The following is a 26,375-nucleotide window of genomic DNA, read 5'->3' as shown; positions in this document are numbered from 1 at the left end:
TTCTCTGTTCTGTGAGATGCTGTTTGTTCATCCAAGTCTGTATTTGCCCATCTGACCCTCATATGGTGACTGTATTTCAAAGCTGGTATACAAGAGGTATCACACCTTTCTTTTTAATTTCTTTTTGCTTTGTATTATTTTTTAAGGAGGTCAATGAACATGTTTGCAGCTAATAAAATGCTATGAAGACTATCTTATCTTTTAAAACATTTAATCTTAGCAATATTAAAAATGCCACAACAAGAAATTCCAAATATTAGCTGAAGTATTACATCTGATTGAATTATTACAAGCACTTAGAACACCTGCATTGCAGCTACATTTAAAATTCAGTTCATATACTAAGCCAACTTTGTGAGTCATGAATTCCATTGTTTCTCAAATACATTTGGAACCAGACAAAAGAATGATGGTTTAGGATCCTATCATCTCCTCAACAATTTTATGATCACTTTTGCTAATAGTTCCAATAAAAAAACCAAGCCCACTGCTATCACAGGTGAATGGAACGAGAAATCAATCAAAATGGCAGTGAAAGTGAATTTAGAAGCAAAAAATAAGTAGGATGAAGAAAACTAATGTGCCAACAGAAAGAGGAGATATTCAGACAAAACAAAAAATGAAAGTGACTGAAAAGAAATGGGCTAGCTAACAAAAATGGATTAAAACCAGCTAAAATAGCAACACACACATTTAAACCTAGGAAAGCATTTAAAATGGGGAAAAAAAACCCTCAAGAAATCCTCTAAAATGCATTGCAGGTAACATGCTTGCAGATGCTGCCTTCAGTTCCAAGTGATTAATAAGAAAGTAGAATACCTTTGTGATAGGCAAATACAGAATAACTTGTTAAACACATGAAAAATCTAACCACCCTAGTCCCTGACAATTAGAACTGGCTTAATGTGCCAAGTTCTAAATATATCTTAGTATATTATTTTCCTGTTGTCTGGTCTGTCTGTAGCTGAAGCCACCTAGAATTTTCCATTAAAACACTTTGTCCTCTTTTTGCCTTTTCTTGATCTGTTTATGAATGCAGACACTAGTCTGGGCACTTTTTGGCTTTCTGTGTGTAAAACGGAATGTAGCTCATTCTATCAGTGAAACCAAAAACTACACATCCAAGCAGCTGTACAGGTTCAGGAGCCACACTATGAAGGATGGAGACATGGGCCACAAAATGGGGATCAATCCTAACTGCTAAGAACAGGATCTCACCTTGAGAGTAACAGGAGATTTCTTGAACAGTACCAGATGTGTTTAGAAGAAAGCAATGTAAAAGAAGATTTTTCTTTTTTTTCAGGAACTTTTGGGAGGATAAGATGACATTCAAATTTACTCTATATTTTTTAAAAGTCACATCCACTCCCTTGGTAGATAATCTGAAAATACGTGTGACAGAAAAGTACCAATTTGAGGACACCAGCACAGCACATTAGAGGTGGTTTGAAAAGAAAGTGTGAGTCCCAGTGGAGAGAAAATGTGTTACCACATGCATTACAAAAAGAGTCCCACCAAGGAAAGAAACGTAAGTAACTTTATATCATTCCTGAACTCTGGTCTGTGAAAAGAAACTTAGAGATGTAATAAGGAATAAATACTATACACAAATTACGGTACAATTTCTGTCAAAGGCATAAATCTCTTCACTGGCCAAAGTGTGTGTGTACATACACAAGTTTATGTGTGTAAAATCATTTACTTCAGTACCAGGGTTCCTGCAAGAGATTATAATAAAACCTGTCACTCTTAAACAAGATCATAAACATTTCAGAAACAGCATATACAAAAGCATAATTGTCATTATTAGCCCTGGCTTGCTTCACAGTATTTCATTAGATAGCTGTTCTTTCCAAAAGCTGGAGCTGATCACTAATTATCCAGCTCAGCGATCATAGTTTTGTCCTGAAATGCTAGGAACCGGAAACTTGTTGTCCTTTTACATTTGCCAAGAAGGTCATCCATCTGAAGCTCAAGAGATACGTTCAGCCACATCTATTTCCCTTAATTAAAAATTGTTCACCTCAAAATAAGAAGACATCTTTTGTCTATCTCAAGCTGAACACCAAGAGTCTTGAAACATTCAAGATCATTGGTCATTAAAAAAAAAGGTCTCTTTCCTTTCCATTCATATGACCATTTACTTAATTTTATTTCCAGTCTGAAAATTATGCTGCATACCCAGGAATTCAGCAGGTCTACCAATATGCTTTAAAGTTTCACCAGGTATAGGATGCATCCCACCAACACAGATGAGGAAACACTGAGGCTGTCTTAGGCTTAGCTGTAAGATGGGAGTTCCTAAGAGACTGGGACATGATGGTTGTCATTTCTGGGTCTCAAACCAGAAGCTACAAGGTGTGTTTAGGTAATACAATATATGTCCAAAAACCAGCACCTGAATTTGAGATAACCTCCTTTTATAGGAATCTCATACTAACATAAGCATCCAAACCAGATTAAATATGGGGCTTTTTCCCCTCCACATTAGCTTAGAGGAAGTCTAGTGTAAATGTATTTCAGAGATACAGTATAAAAATTAAACAGATTCACTTACCTAATAACTAATACCTACTAGCTGACCAGGAAAACTAGGCAATACTCAGAAGAGTCATGCATTAGAAAAAAATTTAAAGACCAGATAATATGTATCATAAGGGACTGTATTATTTGGATGAACAGAAGTATACTACCAGTTTCAATCCTGTTCTACAGAATTTAGCTGAATAATGCTACATTTCAGATATGCAGTTAATTAAAGTGGTTTCTAAATACAACCTATGAAGAAAGAATGTGTATTTTTGTGCCAAAATAAAGCCAAGCCCTGTACGCTGACTGCTATGCATTGTAAAAGAGAGGTCACACAACCAATAAATATAAGCAAGAAGCTATGTAAAAAGTGATGAAAGATACTTTAGTCACATCACTACTTTATTAAATAGTTCTTAATTAAAAGTAAAAACAAAACAAATGTGAAGAATTCTTTTAAATACCCAGCTATAAGTGCAGCAACATGAGAAATCTGTATATTACGCAACTGCAAAGCATTTGCACGGAAATTATAGCAATTCATGAGAATGAGGTAAGGTTTTAAATGCTATTTTTCACAGTATCCCTATGTGCAATGCTTCTTGAGAAGTGATGAAAAACACAGTTATGACCAATGGTCTAGCAAAGAACTGAATTGAAATGCGAGATGAGTTTATTATAGGGGTCGTATATTGTTCCTCACAGTTACAAAGTGAAAAATCATGTTTTCTTCAATGGTCTTACGGCTGTTACATGAGGCTACATAGAGCCACACTGCTCAGGAGGACAACAGGCAGGCATAGAGTTACAATCTCCAGATGTGTTAAGACAGAGTGGTTCATGGGAGAGCATGTTGCTTAGTAAGTAAAGGCTTATGATGAAAATAACCCCCTCTAATCTTCATGAAGAGCTGACAATCTTCAGAAAAGTGATAGAAGAGTTTGAGCGCTTGTGTATTTAGAGGCCCACTTGTACAGTTTATTAAAATTGGTCCTCTGAAAACAGAGGCATTCAAAAGCACTGGCTGAAATATCTTGAGTCTTATGTTTCGCTGAGCTGCTAAAATTTTCTAATTTTATCTCATCTGCCTGGAAAAAAAACCCAACAAAAACTAAGCCAATGGATTTGAAGCAAGAGCCACACATTTTTCATTTTTATTCTATTCTATTAATTCAAATTTTATTCTTTTTTTTTAACTTTATTTTCTATTTAATCTCAGATACAAATAGTGAACAAATCCCCTCTAGGAATGGACTTGCCCTTCTATAGGATGAGCAGTGATCACAGTTCTATTGCATATGTAAAGGAGGATTAATTGGTGCCAGTAACAGACCCTTCACTCTTAGCAAGTGCTGGACTTGAGAATATGCATTTATATGAGTACTATGTAAATAAAACCATTTTTCCTTACGATGGGAAGCAGTATCAGAATGAAGAAGCAGATCTTCCAATTGATGGCCATCTTCTCTCTTAATTTTGAACTTCAGTCAAGTTTTGGTTGTTAGCACTATTATTCAGGCTGAAGCAGGCTCTCTGAATTTTTCACCAGGGTCTTCAGGTCAAGGCTCAGATCTCTACAGTGAAAGAGGAAAATTAATATAAATAAACATGAAGAGAATGAAAAAGGAACGGACAGTGAACAGAGAACCCAACACTTGAACTGTGAGTTGTACACAATAAAGATCAACCATACTTGTAACCGTATTTGTGTGGACTGCAACTATCAACAGACGGTTTTGATACTTAATTTAAAGCCAAAGGATATGTTTTATGATCTGTTACTTGTATCATGTAAACTACTGAAACAGGTTCTGTAGCTGCAAAGACGTAAATTGTACCCAAAGGAAAAGGTAGGATGGATGGATGATTTTGAACCAGAAAAAGAACACAACTGTCTGCTTCATTTCTGAAGTCATGACTTGCCCTTCATGATTTTCAGTAATATCTCAAAAGAACAGCTGTCTGGGGGCTTTTTAGGAGACTGCATGACATGATGATTTACTCACAGAGATCACTTGTCCAGGTAACAAAATCCATGACCAGAGTTGTTAATAATCTGACGTCTTTTTGAGAACTTAGCAATCGAGTTGCAAGGGAATGAACTGTATTGTAAGGCTAAAGATTCATCTGTAAGACAGGACTGACTTATATGGACAACAGTGTCATGAATATTTGACTTCCATCACTTCATCTTTGCCAAGGAGCTAGACAGGTGGGTAGGACATCAACAGAATTGCATAGCAGACATTAGCTCTGTCCCAGCAACTCCTGCCATAACACAATGTTTAAAAAATCCCACTCACTCCAAACCAGAATTCATCAAACAGTTTTTCATTCAAGAAAATTTTCTCTCACTTGTCTGGTTGAGGAGGAGATTGACAGAGTAGCTTGGTGGGCAACTGGCATCCAACAAAGGTTATCACACCACACCCCTTCAAGTGTATTTCTACCTATAGACTTAATTTGTTGAAGATAAGCTCAGCCGGAGGTCCGGTGTGAGAGTTCAGCCGCATGGGCATGAGCTGTGCCACACCAGTTTGTTTCAGAGCTAGAGAACTCTCTCTCATCTGTTTTATTTCCAAATGTAAATGAAGCCTTCAAATGCTGAGGCCCCTTTTAAAATCTTCTTGTCTGATATAGATTTCCTACATGCCACCGCCTATCACCTCTATGGGCACAAACACAACTGACATTCATCTTCACAACTACAGAAAAATTTAAACAGATAAGAAAAAATTTGGAGAAGAAAATAAAGTCATTATAGATAGTAACAAGTCAGGGATACAGGACACAAACAATTAGAGAGAGAATACAGTCAGGGTGTATTGGAAAAACATTTAAAATAACAGAAGGAATGTGAGAAAATACAACAAAGGAGAAAACAGACCAAAGACAGAAAGTAAATAAACAAATAACAAAGGCAAATGCAAACAAACTTTTATGATCAGGGGACAGTCAATTTTTATACTGACTGTGACATACTGCCAAAACATTAGTATTCAGAAAAAAAAAGAAATAAAAGAGGTTAATTAAGCTGTAATTTTTTGTCTTCTCTATCCAGACCCTGACTAAACAGAGAACAATGATTCATAAAATTCCCTCTAAACAGATCTGCTTTCTGCCATCCTCACTCGATCAGTCACTCATGCTCTGCTCTGCTCTGGTACTGAATTTAATTACTTAACTGTATTTCTGATGGTTTATCAAATAATGAAGCCCTGATAAGATCTCAGGACAGCAAACATCTGTGGGTGACATTCAGCAGTGAGGAGCTGGAAAAACAAAGTCACTCCATTAACAGAAGCAGCAGAAAACCAGACAGACGCATTAGCAGACATTGGATTTAAATTTTTTTCTTGATCATTTGCACTCCTGCATGCAGGCCAGTACAGAAAGGCCAGAGAGTGGTGTGGAGACTGAACTCTATCTTTGGATTCTGCTACTGTAATACAACAGAAATATGATGTCAATACAAAAGGAGAGAGGGGGACAACTGACTAAACAGATAGACAGATAGCCTGCAGGAAGGTGCTAACTTTCAGAATACACTCTTCCCAATATTCGAAGACCCAGTTTTACTTTAACCTGGCATTAACTGGGCTTGAAAAGTGGAGAGTGGATGTTTTATGTTTTATCTTAGTTTCAAGGGAAATTCTAAAGAGACAACATGAACATCTGCAAACCACTTCCTTGCTTCTCTTTCACATTTTGCAGAGAAAGTAAAAGAATCAACTTCATTTTTGCCTTCAAGGTAGTCATGGAAACCTGCATAAAAACTGGGCTGAGGCCTTTATATCATCCACAGGGACTCAAGTGTTTATTAGGCAGTAACAACTACCAGTTCTGTGAACTTCTACCCTGGACCTGCAATAGAACCTGTATATATTGTTTAGCAGCTCCTAGCATGTATGATATACATAGGTGCAGAGTCCACCTATTACAAAGCAAAGTCACAAACAGGGACTATCGGCTATGTTTTATGAGAAAAATTAACTTTTCTAAAAATACAGGGATTTTTTATAAAGCATTTTCATTTCCATTCATGGGAAAGATATAAATATATGAATATAGAATTTGGAATGGAAGTTTGAATTATATATTGTCTTCTGATGTCAATGGCAGCCAAATAGGGTTTGGCTACCAAATGCAATAGGGTAGAATTTGCTATCCAAATTCTGTAATCCCATTAGTAAATTAGAGATACTGTGCTTTATGCTGAAATTAGTAAAGTCAGAAGAGACAATAGCATGAGTGTTGCATCTTTCAGTTATGCATATACAGTTCCCCAATATAAAGAAGTCTTCAACTATCACTGGTGAAACAGAAAAGCTGTTGGAAGTATCTGCAAATTTGAAAATCAGTTGATGGTTACTAAAATGGAATGAGCTTCAGGGAATTATTTCAAACATAACTGAAATACGAAGAAAAATAAAAATTACCTATTTTGGTCAGCTAATGACTGAAGAAAGTAATTCATCACCTTTGTAGGTGGATTCATTTGTTCACCATAGACACTTTCAGTGCCATAGCAGATTCCTTGTGTTATTTCAAATAGGCACTTCAAGGGCAGGTTGGAAAAACTCCAGCAAAACCTGTTCTGCTGTAAGTGTCCATTTCTTTCCCCTATTTAAAAAAAAAAGTCTGGAGCTTTATGTGGACTTTATATGGAGCTCATATGTGGACTACATCACAGAAGCCTAAAGGCTGGTGAGGAGAATTGCACTGTGAGAAGTCCACAAGTGCCAGGTGCACAATACAATGTCAGTAACCAAGAAAAACTTGGGGTTTTGCAAGTAGAATGTACCTACTCCCAGAGAGGCATCAAAGAATCAAACCTACCCGTATCAAATAATGGGTCATTATCATTGAGCTATTACCTCACCCAAAAGAAAGAGATAACCTGATCTGCTAGGCTTCTTTCCACTGGGATGTGTGCCAGTGGTTTGAAAGGAACGCAATAAATTTCAAAGATGACCCACAATGGCTTAGTCCAGTGGTGATCAGATGTGAGTTCATTACTTAATAAATTTTAATTCAATGTCTAGTCAGGGCTGCCCACCACATCCTTCGCCTGAACCATTGACAAGCTACTACACAAATGTGGAAAACTGAAAGCTTCTGACAACATGCAGGAGCAATTGAGCTTTCGCAGACTGAAACTGTACCTTGCACCAAAGTCATCCACTCCATGCAGAGTTATCCCAGTACTTCACAGTGACATGAAGAATATTTCCCTATGCAGAATAAACATGGGTGGAGAATGATGGGGTGAAAAAGAAAGGAGATGCCAAGGAGAATTCTCCAGCTATTACCAGTCAATCTGGCTCACAGATCACTTCCTTGACATTTCCAAGTTCTCCTCAGAGACAAGAACTCCATAGCTGTTTATGGCACAAATTTTGCTAGAATGACATCTTTGGTTTATATATTAAGAGGTAATTATGTAATTGATACTCTATTTACTGTCTTTAGTCTTTCAATACAAGGTGTGAAATCCAGTGCATTTTATTATTTCCCTCCTAAAACTAGTAGTATGGCAGCTTCATAATTTATATTAAAGGTCATGGTGAACCTTCCTCATGTCAACTGAGACACCTGCTAGCAAGAAATAAGCATAGCTGGGGAAGAAACTCTTCAGTGATGTGTCACCTGATTTTAGAAACCTAGAAGACACACACTCACATGACTCATCAGGAAGAACTTCTTTACTGTAAGAGTGACAGAGCACTGGAACAGGTTGCCCAGGGGGGTTGTGGAGTCTCCTACACTGGAGATATTCAAGGCCCGCCTGGACAAGTTCCTGTGTGATGTACTGTAGGTTACCCTGCTCTTGCGGGGGGGTTGGACTAGATGATCTTTTGAGGTCCCTTCCAACCCTTGGGATTCTGTGATTCTGTCAGTGATATCCAGTGATAGGATAAGGGGCAATGGGTGTAAACTGGAGCATAGGAAGTTCCACGTTAACTTCCTTGTAAAGTCTCTTTTCATATAGACAATGGAAGGATGTAAACATAGGAAGAAAACAGTTTGTCTGACCTGTTTTAGCTGTCTACTTTAAAGTTTCTACTTCTTTCCTGTGAGTGCAAAAGAATTTTTAACAGCTAGCTCATATGTTGACATCTACATTGTAGATATCTAAATTTGGACAGAATAACTCTACCTCCAGTCTCTTCTGCAGTATATGGATCAGAAACCCAAAATAGTAAAGTTTGACCTACCACAAAGGCTTAAGAAGGAATCAATAAGTCGGTGTCAATAGCGTAGCCAACAGGGCCAGGGAAGTGATCATCCCCCTGTACTCGGCAGTGGTGAGGCCACACCCCGAATACTGTGTTCAGTTCTGAGCCCTTCGCTACAAGAAAGCCATTGAGGTGTTGGAGTGGGTCCAGAGAAGGGCAATGAAGCTGGCAAAGTGTCTGGTGAATGAGTCTGATGAGGAATGGCTAAGGAAACTGGGGTTGTTTAGTCTGGAGAAGAGAAGGCTCAGGAGGGACCTTATCACTCTCTACAACTACCTGGAGGGAGGTTGTAGTGAGGTGGGGTTGGTTTCTTCTCCCACATAACAACAGGACAAGAGGTAACAGCCTCAAGCTGCACCAGGGAGGTTAGATTGGATATTAGGCAAAATCTCTTCATTGAGAGGGTGATGAGGCATTGGAACAGGCTGCCCAGGGAAGTGCTGGAATCACTATCCCTGTAACTGTTCAAAAATCGTGTGGATGAGGCCCTCAGTAATAAGGTTTAGTGGTGGACTTGGCAGTCCTGGGGCAATGGTTGGACTTGATGATCTTAAAGGTCTTTTCCAACCTAGTTGATTCTATGATAACAAAAAATAAGTAACAAAAAATATAAGAAAATTTAACTGACTATCTGACAGCAAGAGCTGTAAATTCTCCCAGAGTCTATAAAGGACAATCCTACCGAACCAAACAAGAAAAGAACACCACCATGGCCCTTCTACTATCTTTAATACAACACTTATTATTTCCTGAGTTTAAACATCATGGGTTATTTTCCCACAATTTACTTGCATTAATCTTTATAAATTTACTGAAACTAAAGTATCGCCATGGATCATAGAAGCTGAGAATCCTATTCTACCTTTTTTTAAAAAAACAAGAAGACATTTATTCACTTTTCTCCCTTTGCGTGCTTAACTGCTAAAGTCCCTAGTGTCCTTGTTTCCACTCACCATGTCTGTTGTCAATGACAAAACAGGATTTAAAGGGTAATTACATCAGGAGGTCTAAAAGGTGGATTTTCAGAAAGGATTTACTGCTACAAGGTGCAAGTCAGCCCTTTTTGGCAATACATGAATGTGTTGAGGGCCTCAAGCAGAAATGCCATCTTTGTCTGAAAGAGCTGGCAACCAGCAAACTTGATTTGGTCATAGAATTGTTCATAAGGAAGGGTGCAGTCTAGCCATTGTTCTAACACATGAATTGTTTGGGGGGTGGGGGTGGTCATGTGCTACAAAATGTACATTAATGCCAGAAGCAATCAAGTAGTCTCTTCTAATATCCAATGTTTTCACTGTTCAGGAAAATTGTTGCTTTTGACTACATGAAACAAAATTTTTAAAAGGCACTAACTCAGTGCTAGCAGTAATTTTGCATGGAAATAGTTAAAAAAAATATATTCAACTTGCTGCCTGGCTTAGGCATTATGGCATTAAAGAAACAAGTCTATCAGCAGTACTTAGTCCATTTCCTATACGGAGGAATAGCTTTTTTGATTACTACTTTTCCTTCATAGGGTGCAGAAAACCCCTATGAATATTGCTAGAACACCTTTTTTTCAAAATGAAGTTAAAGGTGTGATTACAAAATTAGGAGATGATAAATTACAGATGCTGTGGCTTCCATATGCAAATGAGAATCCAGCTGTTCAAATATTTCTACATGAAGTGGGATTATCAATTACATTGATTTCCACAAGGACTTGTGTAGAAAAGAAATCAGAGTAATGTGGTTTTGCAAGAAGAATAACTAATAAGGGGCATTCACAGAACTGGGGATTGGCAGGGATCTCTGGGGATTATCTAGTTCAACTCCTCTGCTCAAACCCATTTCCAAACAGGTTATGAATATCTCCAAATGCTGAGAATCCATAACTTCCTGCAAGCTGTTCTAGTACTTGACCATTCTAACAATACAAAAGCATTTTCTTATTTTAAAATTTAATTTCATACATATCTATGTGTGCTTGTTGCTTCTTGTCCTCATGCTGGTCACCACTGAGAACTTGGCTCCATCTCCTTTATACCCTCCCATCATATATTTCTACACATTGATAAGACCTCCGTGAATCTCCTCTTCTCTAGGCTAAACAGCCCTAGCTCTCTTAGCCTCCCCTTGTAAATCTTTAATGATCTTTGTGGCTCTTCGCAGTGTGCTCATGTGCCTCTTGTATTCAACAGTCCAGCACTGGACCCAGCACTCCAGATGTGTCTCACCAGGGCTGTGAGAGAGGAAGTATCGCTTCCCTTGACTTGCTGCCAATGCTTTTCTTCATGCAGCTGACAATGCTTTTGGACTTCATTGCTACAAGGGCACACTGCTGGCCAAGGATCTACTTCATGTCCACCTCAGGTCCTTCTCTGCAAAAGTGCTTTCCAGGCAGCTGATCCCCAGCCTGTCCTTGTGCATAGGTTTATTCCTCTCAGGTGCAGGACTTCGCATTTCTCTCTCTTTAACTTGATGAGGTTCCTCTATGCCTATTTCTCCAGCCTGTCCAGTTCCCTCCAAGTACAGCACAACCAACCATCTAGTCAATCAACCACTTCTCCCAAATTTGTATAACCTCCAAACATTCTGAAGTTTCACTCTGTCCTATCACCCTGGTCATTAAATAAAACATTAAACAGCATTGGTCACATCCAAATGTTAGACCTTTATAGTTCAGCTCAGTCTGTCTAGGCTCTCCTTACAGTCAATGGAGAGAAGTATCCTCAGGGAGCAACTTCTATACCGTAACGCTAGAGTCCTCATTTTGGACAAAGTGAGTTACTGCTTTGAGGTTTGTTTTGGTTTAGTTTTTTTTTCTTTTTCCTGCATACGCAGACTGAAGAGGGCAGACAAAATTCCATCTCCAAAGTTTAAGACTCTGAAGTGCTAAACGTAAGCAAAACAAAGCACTGACTTCCATTTATGTCACAGCCTTTTCTTACTTTCAGTACTATCTTTATTCCTTTTATTAACACAGCCTAATAACTTCTGTGTATGTTTTACTTCAGCTGTCCCTGATTACAATTTTGGTGGAGTGTTTTTATTCTTTTCCCTTGAGTGGTTTCAATTAAATTGAAATTCCCTGAAGATGTAAGAGTATTATAATTTGTCCTTACAAAGTACACTCCTAATCATTTCTGTGTAACCTGACAGCTCTTCTATTTCCTAGCCCTCTAGCTTTATAGAATTTTTCTAATATTAAAAAAAAACCTTCTCAAAACTGTTCTAGAACAGATTTTAATGCGTTGCTCAGTCAATCCAAGAAAGAGATCTTAATTTACACTTTCTGAAGATCTGATTCATTTCTTGACCATGTGCAAATTTTGCATATTGTTCACTTTCAGACTTTACATAAGGTTAGGCTAGCATAGCTCGTTGTGGCACTCACTATTACTTTTTGAGACAGAATCATATACTCCGGCTGCTTTTCTTTATTTTTGTTTAGGGGTCAGACACACAGTAAAGTTTTTAAAGCATACAAACTTATTTTGTCACAGCTGATATGCAGTGAGTATATATGTACCTCTTGATTCACATCAAATTCAAGGCAGTATAATTAGTTTTGGCTTAGTTTTGCTGGTAAGCCAAGTTTCATTGTGTTGCATTCGCCACAGGCAAAGAACACACATAAGAAGTTACCACAGGCCAAAATATGTGTGAACTCTTATTAAGTTAAGGTTATTCCTCTTCCAGTCTCAGTAAATGCCCGCTTTCCTTCCAGTAGAATCTTTCTTCAGTAAGGACATTATCAAAAAAATTTTGAAAATCCAAATCCACTACATCCCATCCATTCATATGTGTGATCATAAAGTCCAGCCTTTGTTGAGCTTCGAAAGTTTATGCCCTTCTGGAACACAGTGCATAAAACTAACAAACACTTGATTTTTTAAACCAAACTCTAGTTAAAATTCCTGGCTTTTATAAGTAATAAAAATGTTCATGATACAACAATTCCTCTCCTTCATATTATGCTGCTTCACCCATACAGGTATGATAAACCATTGAAGGTTACTGACATCTAAAGGATTGTTCTGGATATCTCAGTACTTTTTGACATTATAATGACTATGGAAGTCTGTTCATTGGAACTGTTGCTTCAGGCTCTCTGAAAATTCAGACAGACACGAGTGGATTATTCATCTACAGGTCAAGATTTTCTAGCTTATCTTTGCAACTATAGCAGCTACAGACTTATGAAACCAGCAGCTGTGGAATATAATTCATAACTCCCTGTGCACAGGATTCCTATTCTTGGCAGATTTCCCACATAACATTACCCATAAAATTCATCCATCAGTCCTTGCCTTGATTGGCATTATTTTTCCTATTGTATTACCTATGAGATTTATTGTGCCCTGATATTTTTAACATTCCCAGAGACCTGGTGAAATGGCATGACTTCTTTAAAGACCATGGATACTCAGTTGCAGGGAAGTATTTATAAACTACCATCCATTTAAGAAGCATCAGTAGGCAAAGTAAAAAATTATATGAGAGGTATTCATCTTCACAGGCAGGTCAATTACTGTTTTAAAGCACCTGTGATGCATGTGGCACTTCATAGCTAATATGCAACTAATATGGGATCATAAAGGTAACTATGTGCTGTTCCATTCCATCAGAGCTTTAAGTGCTGCTTGGCAAGGTCCTTTAAAATCATTACTCCACAACCAGTAAAATGTGTTCTCTATCTGGCATATCACAGTTTTGCACGATCTAATTGATTAATCTGCTTTCCTTAACTAGTGGTCTTCATTTCCTGCCCTGACCATAAGTGTATCTATTGTTATTATTACATAGGAGCTTGTAAGGCCTCTGTTACCTATGGATCAAGATTGCCATCGGTCCCTGCTTTGAACCCATCTGGCTGGATATATGTCTGCTCAACAGCATCACTGTTGAGCAGACATCCATCACAGCCAGAGGAAAGAGTAAGAGCAGAAAAATGAGGCTTTGGACCAGAGTCCTTTATTTCCATTGCATCTGAGGATCATCCTAAATGTAGTACTTGTACCGTACTTTCAAACCAAATTCTTAATTCAAGATAATATATATATTGGAGCGTGATGCCACTCTTAACAGCCTTAATTAGCTCCGTTAGGGTGCTGAACTGATTATCTTGAGATAAAGCTGTCATTATGAAGTTACCATTGCTCCCCAGACCCAAACTGGTCTCCGTGCAAGGTGCTGCATACTCTCAGCTGTGAGAAAATACCAGGGGTATCTTTAACTATTTAGTGAGGCAGATTCCAGAGTTGTGGCTTTGTAGCTGGTGATAGACACATGGGCAAGTCTCTGACCTCCAGCAACAACGCATCAACCGCCTATTGTTTCTGGAAAACAATTCTACCCTTCTTATCTTAAAGCAGCACCAAAACAATAAAATAAGCAATGAAATTGAGTTATATGTTGTTTTGGAAGGTGGTAAAAAGAATGAGCAACTACCTGATGTCAAAGGAATAAATATTTTGCTGGTGTGCAGAAAACAGCCTGATATAACTCTGGCATTGACAGAAGGAAGCTTAGAAGTGTAAAAAGACAAGGTGTTCAGAAAGGATGACCAAATTGTCTTTCTGGCCTTATATGTATAAAGCCTTGTCATTTTCTAATGCAAACAGCAAAGCCATTCTGAGTACAACAGCTTGCACTTCAGTGAGCATTTTGACTTGGTAATCTGCGGTGATGTCCCAGATGAATATCCATTGGGCTCCTCTATATTTCTAAACAATAACATAAAAAGCTTTCATGGGCCAAAGCCCAGCCCACCTTGATGATAAAAAGAACAGCTATAATGCTTCTTGTTTCCTCACTGGGTAGAGAAAATTATTCCCCTATTATTTTGATTTCTCAAATGCGTATCATCCAGTTCTTGGATGTCTCCCAAAACAGATTTGGGATTAAAACCCTGTCTCTTCTGTCTTTAGGGAGATGACAACTCCTCTTTTCTTTTTTTTTTTTTTTTTTTGGTGGGTTTTGGTTGGTTGGTTGGTTTGGTTTGGTTTTGTTTTTGTGAACAGTCTCATTCCTACCCTTAAAGATAAGGTTAAGTCATTGCAAAAGCACTAGCAAGTTGCATAATAACTTTTTTTCCACCCACATTTCCTATTGTCCTCTCTTTCTACTGCACCTCAAACAGCCTAAGTTTTCCCAGCTGTATCCCATCTTGTGGTTAATGAACTCGTCACTTTTTGGACAGTATTAGGACCCTCCACAGCACGTGTTCTTGCAACACCAGAGATGGAATTCATGTCACGTAAACTTAGCTGTCTAAAAGTGAAATGTCCATATTAAAGATAGTTTCCTTCAACTCCCTCCACAGTGAACAAAAGACGAGCAATTCACCCTAGTGGCACATGGATTTGCCTTGCTTTAGGACAACGTACTACTTATCTTAGTAAACAGAGATCTAATAAAGCAGAAAACTTGATTAGCTCAGAAGAGTCTGCATTGAGAAGGGACAGCCCTGAGCGCAAAGGAGGAAGAAAAGCAATTCAAATTAAAGTCAGTATTGGGATAAGAAGATGTTAAGCTGGGAATTAGAATAAAGCTTTGCACCATCAATAAAAAAGAAGTCCTGGAAGTGCCTTCCAGAGAGAGGATAATCAAAAACCGTTTGAATTTTGAGAGGACCCTATATAATGTATTTTGCAAACCAATTTCTCTGACACATGGATTATTGCAGTACTAATAGACATAGGCACCCAATCACATGGCCTCTGACTCATAGCTGGCTCCTACCCAGCCATCGTAAAGCACAGAATATGCTCATGTCTCTGGAAGAGAACTGCAAAGAGAAAACTGCAACATGTTCTTGGTCTTTCCTTCTCCTGGTAATTGAGAGACACTGAAGGCTTTTCTTGGTAGTGGGTGATGACAGTGATAGTGGCTTAGACACATGGACAGACAGGAGGATTTCAGGCTTCAGCAGAAAACCTCCTACTTATTCAAAAGGCAGACCAAGTCTCCTTTCTTTGGTCTGACATAGAAAGAAATGAGTAGAGAAAATGTTCAGAGCACAAGTAAATTATGCATTATTATTTCAAAGCATCAGATTGTGTCCTATTTCTCTGTATTTTCTATCACAAAGGAGGAAAGGAGGGAGCAAAGGAAAGGAAGAGAGAGATTTGACACACAGCATTAAAAATTTCAGCCCAAACAGTAGAAGTCTGCCAAAGCTACATTGAGCTGATTAGTACCATCACACATCAGGCTGCAAATTAAGGTCAAATAATGTGAAGTGCTCAGTAACATAAGTTTTTTCTTGTTGTTCCAACCTCCTCCCTTTGGTTTTCTGACGTTAGTGCAAGTCTAAATTCTGTTCAGGTCTTCATTTGCACCAGCCCTGAGTTTAATCATAGAATCATAGAACCAACTAGGTTGGAAAAGACCTTTAGAGTTCATCAATCCAACTGTTACACCAGAACTGGCAAGTCCACCACTAAACTATGGCACTAAGGGCCTCATCTACAGGTTTTTTTAACACTTCCAGGGACAGTGATTCCATCACTTCCCAGAGAAACCAATTCCAACGCCTGATCGCCCTTTCAGAATATGTAATTTAATCTCAGCAGAAATGACACCAAAGAAACAGCGGCTTGAGAAGCTGATGGAGCAGTCATGCAAAGCAAGGATTATTTAGGTAGCTGCTGGGGAAAAAAGAAAACAAACAAATCAAAAACCCCAAAAAACAAAACAATAACAAAAAACACACAACAACAAAAAAAAAAAAAAACAAACAAAACAACCAAAAATCCCCAAACAACTAAAATCTGTGGCCTTTAAGCCCTGGTCTGGATCTATCATCATGATGATCATCATGTGTTTTTCAAACACTTTAGGGATGAAACTTTGTAAACACATTAGATGGAAGGATTTTGGCCAAAGATTTCACAGTTTCAACATAGAATATAATACAGCGGTTCTCCAGTATTCTTCTATTTCCTTGTATGATGTGTGGAGAGGATTTCTTCTAAGCTCTTAAAATAACTACAGTAACATTGCTGTAGGCAAGCACAGCTTCACAGGTTGGTTTCTCACAGAAACACCCGCCCATCCTAGTCAGTGTTTGACAAAAAACATTTTAAACAGAAAAGTAACCTAAGAAAGAGAAAGCTTTATTGATCTCCAGCACTGAGAGATCTGCTTCAGCAGCCTGCAAAGGATACAATTTATTAAGACGAGAAATAAAGACGTCCCAAAGCCCTCATTTCTGCAGCCTGCATTATTAATGAACCTCGTGCCTGCAGATGGCAGAGAGCTATGTGCAAGTAGCCTTCTTCAGCTTTCTTATCCTAAGTAAGGCAGAGAATTAAAGGTGGACCAGGACAACCAAGTAAAGGAGAGACCTCCAGTGGTATGTTGTAAGAGTCAGCTAGCAAAATATAAGCCAAAGTTTAATGGTTCATCTGTGCATTAGCTAATAGCCTGATAACCTCTGAGACATCCTTGATTTAAAACATGAAAGCAATTGTAAGAACTAGGTAGTGGTAGCAAAGTATAACTCTGAGTTACATTTATTTGCTGTCTCAGCCCATTCTAGTGAAACTGCATCTCAGGATCTTTTGTCACCGTTCCCTGGGAGCGTATTCTGCAGCAAAGACCAGCATGTCATTTGAGACACCAGGCAAAAAAAAAGTTATCCTCCACAAGCAGCAGAAAAGACGAGTTCACATTTTATGGCATTTCTTTTACCATATCCTGGAGTTCACTTCTGTCCCTAGAGTTTGTTGGCAGCTGGAGTAAATGAAGCATGGGATGAGTCTGTATGTTGTTCTGAAATGTGTAACTCACTGGGGAGACTAGGGTAGGGACACATAAAGAAAGGAAGAGAATGATCCTCTCTCAGCAAGTAAAACAAAATGTCTGCTAACCTGAAGTCAGCACAGTGTGAGGCTGTTTTGGACAAGCAGAATAAATTCTGTAATGGCATCTGGATAAGATGGTACACAGTCACTGTGCAATGAAATGGAGGACTCTCTAGGACACAGCTTGGCTGCCATTAGCCATGCTCAAAGAATTTGATATTTTATTGAGGACTGCTTTATTCAGAAAGAGCCATGAAATGAAAACGCTGTGTGAGGCAGACAATAATTATTCCAACAATATTTTGCACATTTTGGGTGTGTGCATGTCTCCAACTAAGATGAAACCAAAACTTAGATGTCCTTTGTTTGTTTGATTTCATCCAGCATTGCCTGGATCTAATTGATCACAAAATCTTCTTTGATGGGCAATAATCAGAGGTTTTACAGAAATAATTCTGGCTTATGTTCTGCAAAGGAGTGATGGTATTCTTTATTATCTTCAAGCCAGTAATGACAATAATAATAATTTTAAAACAAATTAATGCAGAATTACATTAAAACAATTCTGCTAAAGAAAAAAAAAAAAAAACCACCCCAAAAAACCCACACAAAAAAAAACCTGAAAAAAAAAAACAAAAAACCAAATTAGGACAATAGGAAGAACAAGTCATAAATATGTAGGTGAATAAACCCTAAGTACAGTAATACGTTATTCAGTGTCAGTTATTCCGCTCCAATCCAACAGGCCATCATCCTCCTTGTCTTGTAAATCAGATCAGCATCTCTCTAAAATGGAAATTAATGTGGGGTTTGTTTAATCTGCCTTTTTAATCTGTTTTCCAAAGCAAACCTAACACCTCAGTTTGCTCAGACATGTAAAGACATCCTGAAGGAAATCTTACTCTTTCAGGATTATTTTACCTACAAGAAAATATGCACTGTTGTTGAAGACAAAAGGCATATTTGCACTGGGGTTACCATTCTTATTTTGCATATCAATCAAGCCATAAAGCAAATGAAAGGCCCATATGTTCTGAAGACAAAAGTAGCAACTACTGCTATGAGTGACTTGAGTGAGAAATTGTAGAATCACAGAACGGTTTAGGTTGGAAGGGACCTTAAAGATCATCTAGTACCAATCCCCCTGCCACAGGCAGGTCTTCCACTAGACCACATTGCTAAAAGCTCCATCCAACCTGGGCTTGAACACTTCCAGAGATGGGGCAGCCACAGCTTCTCTGGAATACTTGTTCCATTGCCTTGCTAACCTCACAGAGAAGAACTTCTTCCTAATATCTAATCTAAATCTACCCTGTTTCAGTTTAAAGCCACTACCCCTTTTCCCATCACTAATGAGGACAAGGGGTCATGCCTTTAACACTAATGAGTACTTCATACCTAGACAGCTTTAGTATTACAAATACACATAAAATTAATTTATCTCTGACTACCAGCTGTATCTCCTCTGATTGCAAATATAGTGAATTACACACTTTTTTTTTGCAATTATTCTTTCACAGTGTTCTTTTTTAACTATTTGCCAGCAAGTTAATAGAACTTGTTTACATTAGCCGAAAGGTGGTTGAGATTTCTTCATTAAAACATTAATTCTTTACTTCTGCTGACCCACTGTAGAAATGAGATGCCTACCACCATTGTGTATAAATCCCATAGCAGTGCTTCAAACAGCTGCCAATTCTTGACAACTGCATTAGGCTGTGAACATCTCTCTCCAGCTGTAGCCATGTTGAAAAGAACATTATTCCTAGTCAGCTTAGAGACACTAATCCGTGCTGCACTGCCTACAAACTGCCCACCGAACTGACTGTACGAGCATTGCTTAACGCAATTTACGCCAAATAAATTGAGTTAGCTTAAATAATAAGGCTTTGCTAACCAAGGTCAGTGTGACACAATTGTGTTAAGGAGCACTCATGCAAGCAGCTCAGCTGGTAGTGACAAGATGGTGGAGTTGGCTGGAGGTGGTGGTGTCTTCAGACAGCTACAGAACTTCACAGCACTTACATAGACTTCAGACTACAGAACTCGTAAACCCAAGATCTTCATATAACACAACACTTTTTCTTCCTCCCTTTTTCTTGTATGTACTATTCCTCATTCTTACAATTTTAACTATCAACTGGCAGATTCATCACTCTTGACAGAGAAGGCGAGAAAGTTTTTTAGTAATGCATATATGCTAATTTTGTGATGAAGAACGTTTCTCAGGAAGAAAATATGCAGCAAATTCTTCTGCTACTTAATTTGCCATTTAATCAATGTATTCTTATCATGCACATTAAATGGTGCATTGTCAATTTAATTTGTTAAACTTTTATTGTAGTTTTTTTTTTTTATCTTCCTTACTTCTTCCTTCCTCAATACATGACCAACATATCATTTTGCATCTCATGTGGGATTTCTCTGATTTAACCTAGCAAATCTTTTAATTCCTGGTTTAGTATTCTGCTTTAATATATTCACCCATAAAAAAGCCCGGAAGTCTGGAGCTAAGAAAAATCATTTTCATTTTCTTAGATACTACTGAGTGGTTAAATGTAAAATACACATGCAGTGCACAGTTTGTAATCTCAGATTTCATCATCCATGCATTTCAGAGCTGAGTCAAACCTGATCAGGTTTTTGATGAAAGGATAAAGATTCAAGTCTAGGCTGGAAGCACTTAACAGTGGTGAGTTACTGAAAAAAATACTTGCATAAGAGCAAGAAAGAGTTCACTAGAGATTGAAATTTGGCTGAAAACCACTGGTGTGATATGTGGATATCAGCATGAGCAGTCCAAAGCAGGACTTTGAGTTCAATTAACCCTGCTGCTCAGTTATCAGGGATTTCTATTTAAATTAATGCTTCAAATCAAAGTGTTAACATAGCAAATGGGCAATCTATACTTCCATTTGCCATTTACATTTTTAGGTTTGTTTTTTTTTTCCCCAAAAGAAAAGTTGATGATAACTGATTTGGGACACAGAGTTTGGAAATTCTTTTTGATACCTGGTGAAGGTATTTCAGGAAGATTTTAAGTGGACATATACATTAGTTACTGTTTTAAAAATAATTTTTAAACCATACTATAAGATGCATTCTGATTTACCTTATAACAATTTGTAATTTAATAATGATTTGCTGTGTTAGAATTCAACAGAAATTAAAACCACATTTGGAAATGCACACACGCACAAGTTTTTAAGCCCCACTGCACTGACTAAGGATGGAAAAATAAAAGTTTCTCATGACGCTGAATTTTATTTATAATTATGTGATGTCCTGGAAAAAGGTCATCACATCATATCATATCATGTGGTGTTAGTGAACTGACTGTACTGCTTCTGGTCACCAGCGCTTGAGTTCCCTCATGTTAATTAGCAGTTAAATTATAAACAGAGATATTTTAAACTCCTTCTACTGTTAAGAGACATCTCCAACACATGAATCATATTTTGACTTCAGTCACTTTTTGCAGATGCCTAGCTTTTGTTTGCTTGAAGAGGAAGCCTATGCTGACCACTCCTAGTTCAGACATGGTAATAGAGTTTGCTCTTTAGTACCATCTTTATGATTTCATTTTGTAGAACTTCCTTCTGTCACAGCTCATAAGTCCTTTCACTTTTTTCCTTGTTATACTTCCATTTTACTAGAATCTTATGACCTCTGAAAGTTCTCTCAGCTTCTAAACTGCACTTTTTTGTTCCAGTTTCAGTCAGGCACGTTTTCTTGGAAATCAAAGCTAAATTCCTCTGCTTGTGCTTGGGGTCTTTAACTGTCAGAAGGCAGAGTGAGTGTTCATCTGACAAGGTTTCTTCAGCAAAGACTAAAACAAAAATTTGGTTCACTGCTACACCAGTTCCATTCCACAGCTCATTTATTTTTCTCCCCAAATCAGATTCCAAAACGTGCTTTCGAAACCCACTGTGCATAATGGTAAATATGTAAGTTGGTAGCTTAAAGTCAATATTTTTTTCTTAAAAACAGTTTTATGTTGTTTTTTCTATTTGGCTTTCCTATTCTCTCCTGTTATAAGCCTACTTTCATGAGTTGGTGAGTACCTTTTATTTGGAGTTGGGTAGGCTTTAAGGTGTGTCTATCGTATATGGCAGACAGCACTCACATTACAGAGGTAACCTCCCAACTTGCTACCATTTAGCAGACACATTAAGAATCCTGCAAGATCTGTTTTTTTTTTTTTTTCAGCTCTCACAGTGTCTGCAGATTTAAAAATGCCAACAGTATTAAGACAGATCCCTGTTATAAAAAAGAATTCCTATGTGCCAGTTTGAGCTACAAAAGAGAAAAGGCAACTAAAAAAACACTCTTTCCTCAGAGAAGTGACAGTTGTACTGTAAAAGACTAAAAACAGACATGAAGAAAATACTCTAAAATTGTTCTTGTTTTTATTGTCACTAAGGAAACAACTTCCTAGGAATTTGCAAGTCAAGTGTACAAAGTGCTTGATGTGCAGCCAACTCTCTCTTCCAGCATGCTTCCCAACTCCCTGGAGAATCAGGTCTGCCCACCAAGGGAGATCTCTCCTGCTCTGTCTCAGCTGAGTCCTTTCTTCATGTGGAGATTGAACTTTGAAGTTCCAGAAAAGCCATAGTCCAGACTTGCCACATCATGAGATATCAAAGCATAGAGTCATGACTAAGCCAAGGGATTTTGCCTTAAGATACTCTCCTCTGCAGTCCAACAACACTGCCAGGATACAAGAATAGCACAGGAGCTAGAGAATGTGGGAGGCACAAGGGAGAATTTGCCTGGTTGCTTATGATGTTGTTTTCAGCCATACATCACCTCCCCGCTATGAATACAGCTCCCAGGCAATAATTTAGGTATTTGATTTTATTTTTTTAAATTGAGTCCAACAGGGTACATATAGCTTCTTTAATCTCTTCAGCCCTTCAAATGGAGTGTCCATGTGCAAATGGCCTATTGGGAATTATGTATGAAGTTTTATAATCGCTGAAGTGTTCCCAGGAATTGTAAAGAAGAATTTTAGTTGACCTGTCTGTAAACCTATTCAAAATGCCATGCAAATAATTTAACATTAATTTAATAATAATTTAACAACAGTTTACTGACCAAATTTCAAACATCCAGCATGTTCTTCAGTGTCTTTAATTTTTCAGCATCAGCACAGCAAATGTATTCCACAATTGTAGAGTCCCTTTTATCCCAAAGAAAGTGATAACATATTCTGAAACACATTTGAACAAAAGCATGCATGCAGATATCTCTTCACCAGTTCTGCTTCAGACTAAGAAGCAAATAGTGGCTAAATTCATTGAAAAGAGACATGGCTTATAACAGACAGAATTATTTGTTTTAATTACCAGGGACTTAGCAAAGACTTACAAATAATGGGCCAAATAGAATATGTGGAAAGACATCACTAATATAAAATAATTTCAGAGAGCTTGAGCTTCGAAAATCCTTTCTTGTTACCACTAACAGGGGCCCATTTCACATTCTACTTCCTAAGGTTCCTTGGCAGTGTCAAGGAGGGCTTATGTACAGTTATGTTTACCCAAGAACCAAAACATTTCCCTATAGACAAGTTTACTCCTGGTGTGTCTCTAGCTCCTTGCAGTCCCTAGTCTTCTGTTTCCCTTCCCTTATGTAAAACCACGATCTGGCTCTCTGTAACTCTCCTTTTTGCGGCCTCTGGACGAAAAATGCTTAAAAGGTCTAAAAGCAAAGCTGGTCTTGCCAAGTAAACAGCTGGACCACAGTGAATCCATCTGTCAATGGCAATAATTCAGTAACCACTGAGCAATCCTCTACCAAGGTAAAGATCTATCTATCCAGCCAGCAAAGAGTCTTTGCTTTTATGTTAAATTCATCACCCACCTCTGTATCAGAAGTGTTTTGTAAGGTGCTTGTCAATAAGAAGGGGCTCAAAGAAGCAAACTGAGCAGCCAACAAGTACCAGTGGTGGTTTCATAGTGGAGGCAAGAGAAAACTGGACTTTAATATAACAACTACATCATGACTGGGACCTTTCTTTGGCTTTGAGGTCAAGTAACGTCATCACTTTTACCCATTCCGCTAAGCTGCTTTACTACAAATTAGCAGTTGCTTATGAGAACAGCCTCTGGGCCATGATTTTCCTGAGCATTGTTTGTAACTGTGGTGTTTGCCTTTATTTGTTAAATATCTTTATTAAATGTTGCATAGAAAGTAACTCATTTGGAAATCAGACTCTCCTAGGTTACTGCAGATTCTTCCTGTTTTCCTGCCATTACAGCAGTGTTTTATCTGTTTTCCTAACAATTTCCATTCTACTTGGTATTCATGCCAGGGCTGAGTCAAGCAAATGCAACATTGCTGAACAAATCTTACTGAAAGCAGTTTCTTCCACATCAAGGGAGGCTTATTTTATCTTTAAAAGGCAACAGAAATTTCTGTCGTGCATCATAAAAATAAAAAGCACATTGCAAAACCTAAGTGATCGATAAACGTTTGATGGTGAGCCTGTGCTTCTCTGAGCACACAAGAGCTTTGAGGCTGTGAGTTTCCCAGAGATCATTCCTTACTAAGTATCAATTTAGGATTATTACAGTGACACTTTTAAGAACTTCTTTGGGAAAAGAAGAAATATTTACTTTTATTTAAATCTATGAAGAATTTATTTCTTTTTTTAAATCAGGTGTGTAATCATATAAAATATGGCATGAAAATATAGAGATGCCATTCATGGATCTCATCTTATTGTTGGCTGAAGTCATGGCTTTGGTAAGAAAAGCCTGAATCCCAGTTGATCAAAGAGTGCACATAGCAAAAAGGGTACTGAACTAGCATGACACATAGGGAAGCAGAAAGTACTTTGCGGAATGTGCATTTGTTTACTCTTTTGTTCATTTGATTATTAAATCAAATATAAAAAGAAATATTATTATAAATAAATATTAATAAATATTAGAGAAGAGATTCAGAGCAGCCCTGTGGAGAAGGACTTGGGGGTGTTGGTCAACGAGAAAATGAACATGAGCCAGCAGTGTGCACTCGCAGCCCAGAAAGCCAACTGTATCCTGGGCTGCATCAAAAGCAGCGTGACCAACAGGTCGAAAGAGGTGATCCTGACCCTCTACTCTGCTCTTGTGAGACCTCACCTGGAGTATTGTGTGCAGTTCTGGTGTCCTCAACATAAAAAGGACATGGAACTATTGGAGCAAGTCCAGAGGAGGGCCACGAGGATGATCAGGGAACTGGAGCACCTCTCGTATGAAGACAGGCTGAGGAAGTTGGGGCTGTTCAGCCTGGAGAAGAGAAGGCTGCGTGGAGACCTCATAGCAGCCTTCCAGTATCTGAAGGGGGCCTACAAGGATGCTGGAGAGGGACTCTTCAGTAGGGACTGTAGTGATAGAACAAGGGGTAATGGGTTAGAACTTAAACAGGGGAAGTTTAGATTGGATATAAGGAAGAAATTCTTTCCTGTGAGGGTGGTGAGGCACTGCTGGAATGGGTTGCCCAGGGAAGTTGTGAATGCTCCATCCCTGGTGGTGTTCAAGGCCAGGCTGGACAGAGCCTTGAGTGTCACAGTTTAGTGGGAGTTGCCCCTGCTGGTGGCATGGGGTTTGAAACTAGATGATCTTAAGGTCCTTTCCAACCCTAACTATTCTATGATTCTATGAAATAGGGTAGCAAATCAGTATGGTTCATTTCACTGAGTATGGAGGAATTTCTGTTATCTATTTAGAGACAAGGTCTTTGTTGAAGGCTAAGGTCAGTTTCAGATGATGTCACTACTACCAGTTCCATTTAGAGCATGTTAAGGTTTTGGTGGTTTTTTTCTTCATGTCCCCTTACATCAGTAATTTTCTTTAGTCTTCTTGATCTTAGAGGAGAAAAATTGCTACAAAGGTTAATATAGTATCTGGAAGTGCTGAAAGTCAAGGCAGGGGAATGACAGGACAACATTCTAATCTTAATTGCTCCACCAGCCAAGGAAGCCAAATTTCAAGATGCATTTTGAGGAAAGATAGAAATTATTATACGTTGTGGGCAGTTGCGGAGATACAAAACAGCAAGAGAGGCTCAATCATCTTCAAGTATGTCTTCTTCAACTTTGTCTTTCCTGATACAAATGCACATTTTTTTCTATAATACAGGTTATGATCTCTGATCTGACCTTTTACCTGTTGCAGGCTAAATGTAAATACTGAGGAGCGTGGTGATTTTTCGGTCACGCAGAAGTGATTTCAGTCACTAGGGTGACGCATTTTGGAAAAGGCAAGGACAAGGCAGGAAGCAGAAAAATTCTGCATGTTGGAACAATCCCGTGAATCACAAGCTGCAATGTTTTGGGTTAAAACTCTCAAAGGTAATTTATAAAATGCAAGTTTGAGCATGCTTCTAATGAGTGATATGGATGAGCCTGGACATGCAGTCAGACACACCTGCATACTCTTTTCAATTTGGCCAGGTTGGATGAAATGGGCAGATCTCACTTAACTTTTTTAGATCATCTTGAGTGGTTTCCTCTGCACTCACTGCCCAGTATTCCCACATAGCTAATGGAGGTAAAAAGGATGTCCAATTCACATTAATTATTTTAGAAACTTGCTTTGGGATCAAAAGAATTGAGACCTGGACTCCACTGCCTATAAAGGCAGTACATAATAAACAGCCATGGAGTCCCACCCAGAAATCTGCGAACACAAAAATGTCGTATGTATAGAACTGGTACTTACAAGAGAAGCAGAGGGGAAATCTTGTAAAATTATATTATTTTCTGAAATTGTGCAAGTTCTTATGATTGATTATACATGATATGATTGGTTATACTTGTATACGATTG

General features: G+C 38.2%; 1 protein-coding gene across 1 annotated transcript in view; it reads right to left on the bottom strand.

The window, feature by feature from the left end:
* The window catches only part of ADCYAP1R1 (ADCYAP receptor type I), a 136,476-nt gene that overhangs the window by 98,670 nt on the left and 11,431 nt on the right, over positions 1-26,375 (bottom strand). The window contains exon 2 of the mRNA XM_065666907.1: positions 3,941-4,103. Within this exon, the coding sequence (XP_065522979.1) occupies positions 3,941-3,991 (51 nt within the window). The 5' untranslated portion in view covers positions 3,992-4,103. The remainder of the gene's footprint in view (positions 1-3,940; positions 4,104-26,375) is intronic.

Source organism: Lathamus discolor, chromosome 2, assembly GCF_037157495.1.
Source record: "Lathamus discolor isolate bLatDis1 chromosome 2, bLatDis1.hap1, whole genome shotgun sequence".
Classification (NCBI taxonomy): Eukaryota; Metazoa; Chordata; class Aves; order Psittaciformes; family Psittacidae; genus Lathamus; species Lathamus discolor.
Note: the sequence above shows the minus strand (reverse complement) of the source record. Positions and strands in the feature narration are given on the sequence as shown.